The sequence below is a fragment of the Patiria miniata genome, unplaced genomic scaffold (genome assembly GCF_015706575.1).
Source record: "Patiria miniata isolate m_02_andy unplaced genomic scaffold, ASM1570657v1 HiC_scaffold_18, whole genome shotgun sequence".
NCBI lineage: Eukaryota > Metazoa > Echinodermata > Asteroidea > Valvatida > Asterinidae > Patiria > Patiria miniata.
In genome coordinates, this window is record NW_024037056.1 from 17,324,485 (window position 1) to 17,340,889 (window position 16,405).

The window sequence follows — 16,405 nt, forward strand, 5'->3', positions numbered from 1 at the left end:
TGGTCGGAATCTCGAGGTCAAGACGCAGTCTTGTTTTGCATAATTAAACGCCGAATCTGCTCTCGTATCATAAACCCTTGCTGTGCAAGGAATAGAATTTTGTTATTAATTAACAAGGAGTCACAGAAAATTGATATTCAAACAATAATTGATTTTATTCAAATGAGGAAGAATATCGTCAGTATACATTTGTACATACACCATGGACCAGTTACACTTCTCGAAATAGGATAGCATTTATAGAATTATATGTACTTACAGTATTAAAATGCTTTTATACAAACGGGACCATTAAAATTACGAACGACAGGTAGTTCATGCTTGGGTTCTCACAAGAAAAACCCGGGCCCAATTTTGGACTTAACTGACTGAGCGATGTGGCCTGGTTATGGCATTTGCCTCGTGTGCCATGGTGCCATGGGACATGTGTTTGAATCCTGGTGGGGAACACTGTGCTTGTGTCCGTGGGCAAGACACTTTACTACAATTGCCTCTCTCCACCCACGAGTATAAATAGGTACCTGTGAGGGTTGAGGCCATGATGCTTGTGTTCTTGGGCAAGACACTTTACTACAATTGCGTCTCTCCACCCAGGAGTATAAATAGGTACCTGTGAGGGTAGAGACCATGGCGCTTGTGTTCTTGGGCAAGACACTTTACTACAATTGCCTATCTCCACCGAGGAGTGTATGTGAGTGAGGGACAAGACCAGATTGCAATGATCGAGTCTGCAGAAAAATGCTTGATGGCCTGTTGAACAGAGGTTAACTGAAGCACTTTGAGACCTAACCTTAGGGGGTAAGGATGGGGTTGGGGAGTTCAATTGATAAGTCTGGCCGATTATTGCGGGACGTCTAGGTTCAGAACTCTAGTCGGCGGAATCTCCAGTTCTTGGTTGACCTTGGAGTTGATATACTGGTGAAGCAGCATGCGCAGCTCGGCGTTCTGCTGCCTCAGCGAATCCGTCTCCGTTATGAGCTTGGAGCGCTGATTGAGAACATCACTGCAAAGAAAAACAGGAACATCAGATTAAAAACGTCTTTTGTCTTTTGGATATGGGACACATGTGGGTCATGCCATCTTTTTAGTTTCCTGAAAATTTGATAAAAATACCTGTATTTTTCCAGGCCGTCGAGCAGAGCTTTCCAAACTTTCTCCTGCTTCCCAGACAGGACTGACGGGAAACTGGCCCAGTAAGCTGCGTCCTCACTGCAAAGGTAAGAAAAGGAAAGGACAAGTACATGAAATAGGCCCAACTTAAATTTTATCAACTCATTTGTCCCTGTTTTGCCCCAACCCACTCTGCCTGGTCCCTCCTTGTATTGACCAAAACCGCCCAAGCATTCAACTAATGTATTGCTTCAAGGATTACTTACAATGTCAAGAGAAAACACACAAAAACTGGAATTTCTAAAAACTTCAGACATCAGACAATATAGACATTTATTTTTATGAATTTATTATTTTTTTGCCCCAAACTGACTGACCTGTCGTCTCTTTCCTCCCCAGAGATGATGCGGAATGTCTGGAACTTTGCCTTTTCCCTGCGGGGAAAAAAGGAAGAAAACAAAGATTATTGGAACTGAAAAGCTGATTGGCATATTGTAGCCTAGCTGAAGTTGCTGTTTACGCTTCGTGCATAGCGTACGGCTTCTGTTTTTCGCGGCCAACTATCGATAATCGGACTCTATCGTTGAACGCCTTGAGCAAGACAAGCACAGCTATGGATACAGACATGTTTAGGCAGTTGTGTACTTGCAAAAATGTGTGACTTCTCTCTAAGCCCGTTTCAAGCGTCCACTCGATCCACCTACTTGGCAGGTTTGCTGTGCTCATTGACAAAGTCTCGGAGCGCTTTGCCGACGTCGTTTGGATGGATGAGCTCTGGTGCGTCTGAGCGTGTCGATCGGATGGATCCGGCTGCCTCCTCTTGCCGTCCCGTCACCTGCAGGATCTCGGCGTTATCCCCCTCATCAAAATCATCCTGAAAGACGTCATAAATAAGCCCTTGTCAACAAATTCTTTTCTTGTTTTCTAGTCTGGGCATCTTCATCATCTTCATCCTCTGAAAAAGACTTTCATTTTCGATTGCTATTTCTCACAAACAGACCCACACCATGATAGTGTGGTTTCCAGAGTCTTTATATAGCTATAGGGATTGTTTTTTTTTATTCTGGCTAGGAAACCAGTCTGCCTGCAAGAACTGAATTATTATCAGGTCACAAGTTTTCAAAATTTGTAATCTAATTATGGCATAACCTGATCTTTGTGCGTTGCACATATTCAATGTCTCATTAATGGGTAACTTTTGTTAAATAATATCAACAAGTTCGGAATTCCAACCACACATGCATGCCAGATTTAAATGTATTTAAGTCTACGGCTGGCTCATCCTATGACTAACCTGTTCAACATCCTCCGCTCCGTCTGACACCTGCCCCACCTTAGTTGTCGTGGGTTGTGTCACCTGTGATGCTCTGTGTTGCGTAGAAGCTTCACCCTCTTCAGGTGTTGTCTGCGCGACCAAAAAAATAAAAATATAAAAAATATACAAAATAACTCCCTATATACTTAGTGATTTAGTTTTCAATTAATATTCCATTCTCCATAACCGTACACGTTTTGCTAGCTGTTATCTATTGTAAAGTGGGTTCGAGTCCCACCCGAGTGATTTTTTCCAACTTTCACTCGGGAGGTAACACACTGAGTATACAGTGTTTAAAAACGTCGGTGAAGGGCAAAACCTAATTTGATTTATATCACCCCGGCACAAAAATTCCATCTTATATTGTAAAGTTCTTTTCAAGTCAAGAACGTGTACTGAAATATATTAACCAGTTAACGCCGGAAGGACATGTAACCATGACCTGGCAAAGTATATTTGCAGGCAACTTTAAAGATTAAATAACTTCACCTGTTTTTCAGTGTCGACTGTGAAAGGCGCTGCCTCATCAGCGGTTTGGCCCTCGGCTGCTGGTGCGTCCAGAGGCGTCTGATACTTGATGAAGAAGTTGGCTAGCTTGTGGACATCTTCCTCTGTCTCAACACCAAGAGCCTGTGTTACAGCAAGAGGAAAGGTTAAAATGGGGACAAGGAAAATTGAATTATTTCTTACCCCTCCCTTTTTTTTGTTCATTTGGTTTTTCAAACACCCCTCCCCCCATTTACGCCATGTACTTAAAGTAATGTGGTGCTTGTATTGTGCTTTTTACCCACAGTTTCCAAGCGCTTTACAATTATTATCCCTGTTCATCAGGAAGGAGACCATTTTCCTGCAGCAGCTCGAGATCAGCGCAATCTGGTCTGTACCTTCACAGGTACCCATTTATACTCCTGGGTGGACAGAGGCAATTGTAGTAAAGTGTCCTGCCCAAGAACACAAGCACCATGTTCCCCGTCAGGGTTCAAACCCACGTACCCCGGCACGTGAGTTGAACACCGTAACCATTGGACCACAGCACCCCACCTTGCATGTAACGTTGACAAGTGTTTGGTCATTAATTAAAAATTTTGATTCCACTTTTCTAGCCCAGTTTTGTGTGTGCTTGTCCGACCCTTTTTGTTTGTGTAGATGTGTTTGTTTTGATATTTGTTTTAATTGTGCATGGTTAATGCTTTTAATGTATTGTTTTTAAATACACCCTAGCAAGGTTTTTTTTAAAGAAATGGTCCTTATCTATTAATTCACAAGCTTGATCTTGGTAGTCATTGCAGTAAGATTATGTCCAGAATACAAGTTTTCTTTGAGGCTACTACAGCAGAGTTTGATTTACCCCGAAGATGGCGTCCAGTTTCATGAGACATCTCTCATCCTTCTCCAGGGGAGCAAGGAGTGTGTTCAGCTTAGACTCCACAAGGAAACCCTGCAAGAGAAAATAAAAAATGTTTATACAAGTCACGTCCATCCGCTTGTTAACTCATTATAGAAAGACGCCGTGGTGTAGATTCCATTTTCCAAATCAAAGTCTATGTGAAGCATGAAGCATTTCGTTTTACATTTTTAATTTTTTACCCAAAAAATTATGAGAAGTTAGGTTGCCTGGTAGAAAGACAAAAACCATGAGGTTTGTGGAAGCACTGTGTAGTCAAATCTCCTTTAAGACTGTGTGCAGTTCTGAAAAAGAATCGGTTTGGTAACCTGACGTTTCGGGCAGTATGCTCGGACCATCTTCAGGAGACTTCGCAAAAGAATCTCCTGAAGATGGACAGAGCACACTGACTTGACTTTCTACCACGCAAACGTCTCAAGTCTCACTGACAATGAAAAAAAACCGAATGAAATTTATATCTCCATCTTAATGTGACTATTTTAATTTTGCGAGAGAATGTCTTTCTATTAAAGCTATATAAAAAAGGGCCCAATTACATGTCGCTACTAAGCACACGATTTATGCTAATAGAGCCTCTGTCTATTTCATGGAGACTGCAAGCATAAGCACAGCAAAAGGCACGCTTACTTCGGAGAAAAAATTTGCTTAACTTAGTGACGTAACAATAGAAATCTTCATGCACGTGCGACTGTTAGCACACACGCCGTGAATAGTGCTTAAGGTTAGCCAATTTTTCTGCTATGCTAAGCACAACTTTTCTGCTGACTGTTGCATGCATGCATTAACTTCAAAATTTCACGAACCTTACAGAAAAATGCAAGTTTGTATTACGGTGTTCTGCATCTAATCCAGTTTTTGATATGGAAATCACTCCTTCTTACCGATTCATCACACAGCAACTCCAAGACTCTCTTGATAGTCTTCACGGAGACTTTGGTCTTCTCTCCCTCCGTCTCCCCTTCCACTTCCCCTTCCTCTCCCTCATCCGGCTGCGATTGCTCCACGGTCTCATCGTCACCCTGGACGCTGGACTCGACAGACATGACTTCCTTGATGACGTCGTGGGCGGAGGTGGCCGTGGCCTCAGCCTGGCTCTTCTGGCTGCGGATCGGCCCAACGCTGTCCATGAACCACCTGGTGAGTTGCAAAGTACCATGGTGTGAATTCAAACACTTCAAACAAAGTGAGTGCCGATAAAAGTGTCATCATGTATGTTTGAGATCTAAACATGTTTTTGAATCTTTCTAAAAGTAAACTCCAAATTTGTTTCAGCAATTTAATTTCAGACTCAATAATGTTTTTTTTTTTTCACTTGACAGCTTTGCCTAAAAGTTACGACTGCAGTGGCACAGAAAAAGGGGGCACTCGCCTTATAGTTTTACAAAAAAAGTAACTTTAAAATAAGTTCATTTGAGAATATGTTGCTCGGGAAAAAAGGCTGATGCTAAGAAGCTCATTTTTTTCTGCAACATACAAGACACCGTTTGGGTGAACTCCCAAAACTTTCTCAGATACAATTTGTATCTTTTATAAAAATTTGTTAATGGAAAGGGCTTTTCTGTGTAAGATGAAGCTTATTTTCAAAGACCATAACTGAGATTATATTCACTGCCATTTTGCCCATTTGGTACAGGTCTTAGATGAGCAACTTGAAAACTTGGCAACACCTCAGCGTCATATTTAGGGGGTAGGCTCAACCCTTTTCTATCAATCTTATAAAAGAGGGAGACGAGAAAGCCAACTGACCTATCGCCGTTTGCGAGTTAGCCACGCCCCTTAGACAACCCTATGGAGTTCTTGTACACTAAATTTTGTATGTCTCAGATTTTGCGCGTTCTGCGTCCATTTGTACTTCATGTAATTAGATCAATAGGTCAATAATGAGGGGAAAAAGGGGGAAGTCGATCCTGCATCAATGGTTGAGTGACTCACATATCTTGGGGTGCCTTCCACGTTAATCCCAGCTGTTGTTCGGCAATGATGCGGTCCTGCTCCAGGCAGATCTGGGCTAGTTCCTTGACTTGGTCCTCATTCATACACCATATGTCGTGGAACTTTCTAGTGTCGGTTGCCTGGAAGTGCCTAAATCGTAAGTAGACGACAGAAAGAGCATTTGATGAACTCACGGTTTTACGAGCCATCTTGCTTTAAAGAAGATGCACAGTGTACCTAAAATGTAACCCTCCAGCACAAAAAAAACCAGTTGGAAGTCGCACGGCTGTATTTTGAGATTCAGCCTATAGCACATAGAATATTGATGAAAATTTGTATAAATAAATTAGGACAAGTGATGAATGTATACTCCAAAATTTCATTCGGATTCGAGCACATTGCTAATGGCACCTGACCATCACATTCAGAGTAAATTAATTGTCCACGCTGCGCCATACTCAGCAATGCATTCCTTTCACTGAGGCTGTCTACAGTTGTCACAAAGCATCATCTATACTGTCACGTACAGAGTAGTCCAGGAGAGGCACGTTTGTTTTGGAACAAATTCTTACTTGGATTTCTTCTGTAGTTCCTTGAACTGCTCCGTGATGCGTTTGTAGTCGTCCGCCAAGCCCTGGTTCTCCTCACGGTACTGCTTCTCCTGCTTGGACAGCTTGACTTTCAGATTGTTCATCACGTCTTGAAGTCTGCACACAAGAAAAAAAAAAGATTTAATTCACTTGGGCAAACGCAGTAATGCCAAAACATCCAAGACAAAATTGAAGAAACGGTTTCCTGCGACTGACGAAGGTACAAACCTCGTGATCTTTCGTTTCTGTTGTGACTTGGTGATGGTGTTTTCCTCGTCGCGTTTCTTGAGGACCTGGAAGTTGTATTCTAGCTTCTCCTGGTTGAGCTGGTACGTTGCCTTCATCTGCTGAAGTTGCTGCTCCAAAACCTGGGAAGAATATGGACCAAAATTGGATGGCAACTTTGGATTAAAACCACGGGGAAAAAGGGTCATTTGAAAAGCCTGCAATGGGTCTCTCTAAAAGACAGCCGTCTCTGTAGGAGAACTGCAACTGCGTACTTTACGCAATCAAGCACGCATTGTGCAGGGTTGAAAAGGTTCCAAACACGCTTGTTGCTTGAAATGTGTTCGAAATACGACACAGCCGATGTTGTGATGCTCAAAATGCCGATGCTCATGGCTGGTCTGTAGGAAATGACATCTTTGAAAGAGACATATAGAGCTAACATCATAAAAAGGGGTCGCAAGACTATGAGTCAATGCTCCAGACCACGAGGTCACAGTGCTCCACAAAAGCTGAAGTAGGAGATAGATCCAAGCTTTACAAAAAAAAGAGAACAAGTTCTTTTTTAAAATTGACCCAAGATGGCTGACCTGCACGTCGGTTTCCAGCTTAATCTTGACCATGTTGTACTCGTCGGCGTCTTGGATCCTGAGATGCTGTAACTGCTTCTCAAACTCCTCCACCCGTCGTTCTCGCTGCTTCATGTACTCCAGCTCCTGGTCCCCCCGGCCCGTCATGGCCTGCTCCCACTTGCGCCGGTTGTTGTCCATCAGCTCCCCCCGCTCCGTCTCAAAGGATTTCTGCTCAGGGGACAGATAACAATATGTATAATTAAATTCTAACCCCAACAGTCGCATTTTTGTGTGTTCTTAGGCAAGACACTTTACTATAGTTGCATCTCTTCACCCAGGAGTATAAATAGGTAACCTGTGAGGCAAGACACCAGGTTGTGCTGAAATTAACCTGTTCACACCAGGATTATGTTGACAAGAACGGAACGAGGCGAAGGATTACTTTTCACTCAACCTCAAGCCAGGTGGGTTGAAGCCATCACCCTCGGGCAGCACCCTCATATTTCCGGCCTCACTCGCTGCGAGCGGGTCGCTGACAGATATTTCCGGCCTCGCTCGCTGCGTGTTTATCCATCATCCGTTCCGAATACCGCAAAACCTTTGCGTGTATACACGTCATCTGACGCGAACTGGTTAAGCTGTAACAGAAAAACTAGTCACATGGCCTGATCAACAGGGGTAATAATTGTGAAGCACTTTCAGACTTTGGTACAGAGTGCTATCTACATTTTTGGTGTAAGCACTACATCATTATAACATTATTATTACCTCGATCTGGGTGACCTCATCCCTGTATGCCTTGGTCAGGTTCTTGACTTGCTCCTCTATCCTGTCAATCATCAGATCGATGTCCTCGGCTTGCTTCTTCAAATCTTTCACATACTGGTCATCTTTACTCTTCAGCTCCTGATGTCAATTACAAACTTGGGTTAGTATGGCAAATCCCTGGTCATTTTTCCATTAAAGCAGGGCGATGCTTAGTAAGGATTTCATGACGTTAACAATAATGCTTTCATCACAAAATTTTGGTCGGTGCTGTATTAATGTCAAGAGTTCATTCCATCATTGTGCAAGTTAGGCTGCATCCGAATCAGCTGTCTATAGCTAGGTCTAGACCCATTGAAAATATGCGGGGACGCGCTGACAATAGAAGTGGCCAGAGCTCTGGAAGCCCATTTCGGACAAGGCCTCAATCTTGTCTTTTCCACTGTGTGCAATAAAGACTACTTCAATGGACCTCTATAAAACAAAAATCAAAAACAAAAAAGTCTACCACTGGTGATTTCACAACTTTCCTTGCTTCTGAACCATAAACGTGCTCTAAGTTTGAAGTGAAAATTGGTAAGTGGAATGAAATTCAGGCATATTTAGTCATCTTACCAACTGGAAGTCGTTGATGAGTTTGTTCTTCTCATCGATCATGGCCTCAGACAGAGACTTCTGTTGCTTCAGCAGGTCGTGCAGCTCCATGGGCAGGTCTCGGCTGTTGGCTTGCTCCCATTTCTTGGTGATCTCGTCAAAGCGTTCCAGGCCTGCCTTGGCCTCCGCTTCCAGCTTCTCATTCCTTCCAGATAAAAAGAAAAATCCAGCCTTTTGTCAAAGAAATTTCGACAAATTGTAAATCAACTTGTGATTTTCTTGCGACCTGACTTTGTGACGCACTTGTGATCCATCTGTACCTTGGCTACATCTCAGTGCTTTGACGAGAGAGTTTCTGAGAGTGTTTGATTATACCTCTGTCTCTGGATTTCTTCTTCCTCTGTCCGTCTGTGAGCTTCTCTTGCATCAGCTGCCACGCGGACGTTGGTCACGAGCTCTGAGCCATCAGACTCCAACTTAGTCAGACGCTGCCATCAAAAACAACAAACCAGAACACTTTGTACAATTTTTTTTTTCTCAAAAAATGATGAAAGCAATGCAAAAAAAAAAGCTAAATAAAAATAAACAGACAATAAACAACTTATGGAGAGTTGCTGCAATCCGCAATAATTTAATTTGTACCACACATAAATATCTTAAACTTCTGAAAAAGTCTTATTAAGTAAGCTATAGTTACCCCAACCCAATGACCAATTGCAGTGAAACGTCTTGCATTGGGACACAAACGCCATTTTGTAAATGTAAAATTATATTTTCAGAGGTGGATGCTGCATCCCTTCCCCATCCAAACAAAAATTCAAATTGAATGCATGTTTTCTTGATTCTTTAAATTGTTGCCTTGTTCAAAGAGGAAAACCTCAACAACAAAAAAGAAGTAATTCTATGTTACAGATAATAAAGTTTAAAATCCTAGCAATTGGGATTCAAACACATTGGTCAGGTTTCTCATTCAAACTTAAGCCTGTCAGACTGAATTCAGTTAGACTAACCCAACTGTGCCATTTGCCCCAACTATTGTTGGGACGGTCCGAACTATAGTTGGGACCAACCAATCAATAGGTTGTGATTAACTCAACTACAGTTGGGACCATCCCAACTATAGTTGGGTCGGTGCTACAGTTGGGCGTTAGTGACACACCCACCTGTCTACTATCTTCTATCTGTCGTTTGCTTTTGCTCTGTTCCTCCTTGTCTTCTTTCTTCAATTTGCTGGGGTCTTCTCCCATCGCCTCTCTGCAGGAAATTAATTGGTACCAGATGTTTTTATTTGGTTGTGGTAGATGAACAGTTACCAGGTTTTTTGGGGTATGTTTTTCCACAACCACAGCTGTGTTAGATTATTGGTCAATAGCAGTGCACCCTCCTAAGATTATAATGAGAGAGTACGGTACGGGAAGGTTTACGCAACAAATGACTTTCTGCGGCCCAAATTTAATCCCAGTGCGGAGACATTGTTAGAAACACGGAGGTAGGAATCCATGGTAGAAACTAAAATAACTGCACTGGGAGAATGTTTACAATTAGTCGGTCGTCACTTTTTCCAAAAATATGTCAAATGCAACACTGCTTATTTCATATTTGGTGTAAATGCAAATGGTGAATAAATTAATGTCATACCAGAAATGGTTTGCTTGTTGGCAATTAATTTGTGGACAACAAAAAAATCCCATAGGCTATCCCACGCCTACTCATAAAAAGTCTAGGACTACCTCCCCCGGCCCCGCCCCCAAATATGTGAACAGCGCCCTCTACATGCATAAAGTCAATGGGACAAGTTAAACTGCGGCCAACAATTCTTATTTTTTTTCTCACCTTCTCGCCATCTCAACGCGCTTTGCGATGCGAATTCTTCGAGCAGCAATACGCTCTTCTGGATCTGTAGAGTCAACTGAAGGACCCGTGTCCTCTTCTTCGTCGTGTCCGTTCATTTTTGTCTGCTTTTAATGGTTTTTCTGGCGAGTCAATTACACTCTGTGCACAAACTTATGCAGCGGTTGCTAACGCAAAAATCCTGTATGTTTACATGACAGCCTCTACATAAAAGGCAAAAATAAAATAAATATATCATACGGTAAAGTAAATTGAATCCATTATATTTCACTTTAAAATATTTAATTTATTGCTAAAAACATTTATAATCAATTATTAAAAATTACCTTACTTTTTATATGAATCTAAGTCAGATTAAATGTGTACAATTGTATAGTGCCTGAAAGCGAAGTAAAAATTTCCCACAATTCAGTGCGTTCTTTTGCACTAGCCAACATGGCGGTGAGTGCTGGATTTAGAATTGTCGACAAAATCCGTCATAATCTTGAATTTACTGCATCACAATAGGATATGGAGGGGAAGAAAAAATAGATCAGAGTTCTGCCTTTTCACAATTTTGATAATTATCCCATTGTCGTTTCCTGTTAATGTTATTTTGATATTTACAATTACCGATTCGCTCAGTAGCTCAACACTGGAAATCGTATGTACGGGGAATTCCCGTGATCTTGCGTGTAGTGTGGGGCAGCTCTGGTGGTATGAATTCAACTTTGTTCGAAGTCAACTTGGCCCCGGCTAGAATGTAGTAACTTTTCACCATATATGTGTTGTAACCTAAATGAAGCCCCTGTAACCAAATCGTGGTCATTCATTGCAAACACGATTTTGATTTTGAGTGTGGAGAAAGATTTCTTCTCCATTTTGTGAGTGAGTTTTCAATTTCGCAGTGGCTATCGTTACGGCAGCCGTAAACGCATTTCCCATTTTCTATTGTTACGGTAGTACTGCAACTTTTATAAAAACATGAGAAGAGAATATAAAATTAGAAGGAAAAAAAGTGAATTTGAACGTTATGAAATTTGGACTATATTTCCCTTTTTAAAAAAATCCTCCAAAGCCTCAGGTTAGAAAAGGAAAATAGTTCGAGTGCAAAACTGAGATGCGAACCCGCAACCTCACGGTGCAAAATCCTACCCTCTATCGACTGAGCTGTCGCACTGCTTACCAAAACGTGGGGAAACAAATAATTATATACCTGCATGCGTATCAAAAAAGTATCGTAGAGGGCGCCAAACAACGGCTGCCGTAACGATAGCCACTTCATTTCAATTTTCATGAAACTTTACGTATTGGCATGATATCGTTAGGCTTAATTCCACTTGCGCCACAATTTATTGCTCAAGTTGCACAAGATTTAACGCTACGCAACATTGTCAACATTTTAGTTATGACAATTTACGAAAGTTTCATGGTGCGTAAATACGTCTGCAACTTGTGTTGTGCAAAAAATGATACTGATAGCCAATTAGCATAACTTGCACAATCATATAATTATAAAGTGGCGTGAGTTTCTGGGGTAGCGACTGAAAATGACCTATTTTACCAATACCAGCAAATTGTGATGATCGCCATGGGACCTACAAAGCTTATCAAGATTGATACAAGACACTCACATCTCGTCCAAGATGTTAAATAATTTAAATGTTGGGCAGCTACGCCAAGTTTCATGAACAATTTGCTGTGAGTGCCATGGCCTCGTGGTCTGGGGCAATGAATTTGCGGTCTGTGGGTAATTCTTCAGGTTTTTGGTTTCGAGTCCAGTCTGCGTATACTCCCCAAGGAGCTGAGATGGTATTTGGAATGGTTCATGGGCCCATTGAGCAGGGGTAATAAAGATGTAAAGCGCTACATAAGAACTCTTAACCCTAACCCCCTAGGCCCTTGTTGCTTACAACCATCCTCAATCCTCCAAAATCATCCAAAATTTTGCAACTCCGCCTAAATTTTTCAAAATTGTCAGACAGTCCTGCCTCAAAGTGCATTCATCCTCAATCCTCCAAAATCCTCCTCATCCCAAAACTTTGCACTCGTGTTTAAATGAATGATAACCAACGTCAAATCCTTCAAAATCATCAGACAGTCCTGCCTCAAAATGCATTCATCCTCAATCCTCCAAAATCCTCTTGTGCTTCAATCACCATTCATCCTCAATCCTCCAAAATCCTCATGTGCTTCAATCACCATTCATCCTCAATCCTCCAGAATCCTCATTTGATTCAATCACCATTCATTCTCAATCCTCTAGAATCCTCCAAAACCGCCAGGAGGATTTTGGAGGAGTGAGGTGGGTTAGGGTTAATAATAAAAAAAAATTCTCCATAATCTGAAATATCTCCACTTCATTGTCCTTTTTGACTGGTTATTTCATCCTTTTTTTCTTCAGAACCAAGGCGAGGAGAGCAAGGAGAAGCAGAATGTGATGCGTGAGCTGCGCATCCGCAAGCTGTGCCTCAACATCTGCGTGGGAGAGAGCGGTGACAGGCTGACCAGAGCTGCCAAGGTGCTGGAACAACTGACGGGCCAGACCCCGGTCTTCTCAAAAGGTGAGCAACAGCTTTTAACCCTTCATTGATTTTGAAGTTGAACAAAGAAGTTGACTGGATCGGGGTTTGAACCTGTGACCCCTGGATCGCCATCCCGGTGCTCTACCAACCGAGCTATCCAGCCCTGTGTTGGTGGTTCCCCATTTTGTCAATGTCTTTTGTTATAAGTTGACACATTTACCCGGATCTTTCCAATAAGGCCCCCCCCCCCAAAAAAATACTTCTGCTTCTGGTTACCTTACCTACCCTATTTTGACAGCCCCACCCTAATTTATTTTGGGGAAAATGAGGAAAATCCTCGAAAACCATCGATTACTACCTTTTATCCTTGACTACATTCAGACACCTACATATGATCCTACTCAAAAAAATTTGCTAAAAAAAAAAAATCCCTACCTACCTACCCTATTTTCAAATGCTGCGTAATCAGAAGCAGAACAATTTATTGGGGGGTGGGGTCTAATTGATTTTTCCAAGAGTTTGTGAATATTCGTGTTTGCTGGTGTCTTCGCACATTGGTTCAGGCCGTGATAACCACCCATTATCTCTGGTCCTGCTTTGATTAAAAATGTGCTAAAGTAATTCTCTTTTGCAACCCACTGTTATCATGCAATGTTACCAGTGCTACTTATGTAAGAGAAACACACAAACAATCCAGCAATGCTGACAACTGAAAACACCGCAAACATAGAAGTAGTATTCCACAGTAAAGATTTTCATTGCACGGTCCCACAATTGGTGCTCTGATCAGCCAGATGACGAGGAATTATTCGGGTGTTGTGTATAAAACAAGTAATGAATGTTTCACATGCATGCATAAAATAATGTCATCGGGTGACAGATGGAATGTTCCATTCCACGAGGCGAAGCCATCTGTCACCTCATGAAATTATTCTTACCATTATATATTGTATATTAAAAAACAATGAAAAACAAGCAATGAAAAGCTGTTTTAAACTGATTACCAACAGGAGGAACCTGAAATATACAAATTATAAAAATAAGAGGGCTTATCTTGAATCCATTTTGGTGGATGCTTTCTAAAAGGCCCCCCCCCCAGAGATGATGTTATACAATTTTCTCTTTTGCAATTGTCATCTTATGCTCTGTGTGTTTCTCTCCAGTTTTCCTCATAAATTGTGTATTAAATTTTCCTCACTTTCAGCTCGCTACACCGTGCGTTCCTTCGGTATCCGTAGGAATGAGAAGATTGCCGTGCACTGCACCGTCAGGGGATCTAAGGCTGAAGAAATCCTGGAGAAGGGACTCAAGGTAATTTATCTGCAAATTAATTCTCAGTGTGTGTGACGGTCATTTCTACATGCCATCTTAACTCGTGTCTAAGTATCTTTTTGTGCCAGGCGTGTGCCCAGTCCAATGTTGTACTGTAAATTTGTTGAAAGAATAGACATGGAATGTAATAGCATCACCTTTGTTTCATGGTGTTTTTGATGTCCTTTGCCCCACCAAGCTGCCAAAGGAATGCACACTGTTAAACAAAACATTTTTAAGAAGGTTGTTCCTGCTTTTTCTATCCAGGTGCGTGAGTACGAGCTGAGGAAGGGCAACTTCTCCAAGACGGGCAACTTTGGCTTTGGCATCCAGGAGCACATTGATCTGGGCATCAAGTACGACCCCAGCATCGGCATCTACGGTATGGACTTCTACGTGGTGCTGGGCCGGCCAGGGTTCAACGTGCGTCACAAGAGGCGTAAGCAGGGCAGGGTGGGGGCCAAGCACCGAGTGTCCAAGGAGGAGTCCATGAAGTGGTTCCAGCAGAAGGTGGGTTGAATCTGGGTACTTGATGACTGATTGATTTGCCATTGGGGTGCATTTCTTATGTTATAACTGCGTAACCTTGCTAGTCTGAGCATTTTTTTTCAGGAATTCGTCAGTTTTCCAACTGTGCATTTTTGCTTGATACGTCTATTCCAGGACAAAGCCCTCATAGAAGCCCTTCTTTGTTTTATTGTTTCTGCCAAAAAAATCAGATCTTTTTTGTCATCTTCAAGGTCAACTCTGTTCTGTTTCAACCAACATTTTGGGATCTACTATAATAAATATGTAAAAAAAAAAATATTAAGGTTTAAATTTCAACAAATTTGAATTCAATGCTCTAGGACCATGAGGCCAGTACTTCAGACCACAAGGCCACAGCACTCCATCTTGAAATTTGAATGAATTTGACTTCGTACATCCACACTTCAGATGGCCTGATGTAATACCAACAAACTATGATAAGAATAACGGATAATCACAGTATTTTGTTCTCGCCATTGTATTTTCTTTGTGTCCAGTACGACGGTATCCTCCTTCCAGGCAAGTAGACCCAGACAGAATCAAGCCAGCGTGACCAAGAACACCTAACTTGCACCTTTGGTTGCACCTGTACAGCGAGAACACTTGTGAATAACTTCCTTTATTTCCTTAAGGCTTGTCAATGCCACCACTGAGCGCCAGCACACCCAAGAAGCCTAGCTTATCACAAGTATGAGAACACTTGTACTTCAAGGAACCTTTGAAGATTTCCCGTATTTCCTTGTGTCTTGACAATAAATAAAACCATTGACCAGTTGACCAGTAAAATTGGACTCAGTTGTTGATTTATTCGGAGTGTCTTCCGTGTTTCCATGACTAAATTCAGAAAGTGGTGAGTAATTCCTCCCCCCCCCCCGGCAAATATCGCCCCATTTTGATAAAAATCCCAGGATAACCCCTTTTGTTAATTTTCAAAAGGTGGCAAATTTTGCAAGAATTTTGATACAAATGCAAGCCTAACCCCTTGCATTTTTAATTTGGAAAAAAGGGTCAAAATTTGCCCCATTTTGTAAAAATGCAAGGCTGACACCTTACTTTTGCTAAGTTTCGAAAAAAACCCGTCAAATTATGCCAAATTGTTATAAAAATTGCATTTTTATCAAAATTGGGAAAATGTTGACTTTTCGAAAATTAACAAAAGTAAGGGGTTAGCCTTGCATTTTTATCAAAATTGGTCAAATTTTGACTTTTTTCGAAAATTAACAAAAGTAAGGGGTTAGCCTTGCATTTTTATCAAAATTGGGCAAATTTTGACCTTTTTTGAAAATTAAAAAAAGTAAGGGGTTAGCCTTGCATTTTTATCAAAATTGGGCAAATTTTGGCTTTTTTCAAAAATTAACAAAAGTAAGGGGTTAGCCTTGCATTTTTATCAAAATTAGGCAAATTTTGACTTTATTCGAAAATTATCAAAAGTAAGGGGTTAGCCTTGCATTTTTATCAAAATTGGGCAAATTTTGGCTTTTTTCGAAAATTAACCAAGGTAAGGGGTTAGCCTTGCATTTTTATCAAAATGGGCAAATTTTGCCTTTTTTCGAAAATTAACAAAAGTAAGGGGTTAGCCTTGCATTTTTATCAAAATTGGGCAAATTTTGCCTTTTTTGGAAAATCATCAAAAGTAAGGGGTTAGCCTTGCATTTTTATCAAAATTGGGCAAATTTTGACTTTTCTCTAAAATTAACAAGGTA

General features: G+C 41.4%; 2 protein-coding genes across 2 annotated transcripts; one reads left to right on the forward strand and one right to left on the reverse strand.

Moving 5' to 3' along the window:
• Nucleotides 1–136: 136 nt before the first annotated feature.
• Nucleotides 137–10,566, reverse strand: LOC119724951 (dynein regulatory complex protein 1-like). The gene is made up of 17 exons (XM_038196283.1): nucleotides 10,342–10,566; nucleotides 9,672–9,762; nucleotides 8,884–8,996; nucleotides 8,530–8,713; nucleotides 7,918–8,055; nucleotides 7,168–7,377; nucleotides 6,581–6,720; nucleotides 6,335–6,469; nucleotides 5,763–5,912; nucleotides 4,712–4,964; nucleotides 3,774–3,863; nucleotides 2,915–3,055; nucleotides 2,405–2,515; nucleotides 1,815–1,984; nucleotides 1,488–1,544; nucleotides 1,114–1,209; nucleotides 137–1,003 (listed from the first exon to the last, which is right to left on the reverse strand). The coding sequence occupies exons 1-17, from the start codon at nucleotides 10,455–10,457 to the stop codon at nucleotides 841–843; spliced, it is 2,358 nt and encodes a 785-aa protein (XP_038052211.1). The 5' UTR covers nucleotides 10,458–10,566; the 3' UTR covers nucleotides 137–840.
• A 131-nt stretch (nucleotides 10,567–10,697) lies between these two features.
• Nucleotides 10,698–15,488, forward strand: LOC119724952 (60S ribosomal protein L11). The gene is made up of 5 exons (XM_038196284.1): nucleotides 10,698–10,800; nucleotides 12,743–12,902; nucleotides 14,068–14,174; nucleotides 14,442–14,684; nucleotides 15,200–15,488. Exons 1-5 carry the CDS (start codon nucleotides 10,795–10,797, stop codon nucleotides 15,227–15,229), a joined length of 546 nt encoding a protein of 181 aa, XP_038052212.1. The 5' UTR covers nucleotides 10,698–10,794; the 3' UTR covers nucleotides 15,230–15,488.
• The last annotated feature ends 917 nt before the right edge of the window (nucleotides 15,489–16,405 follow it).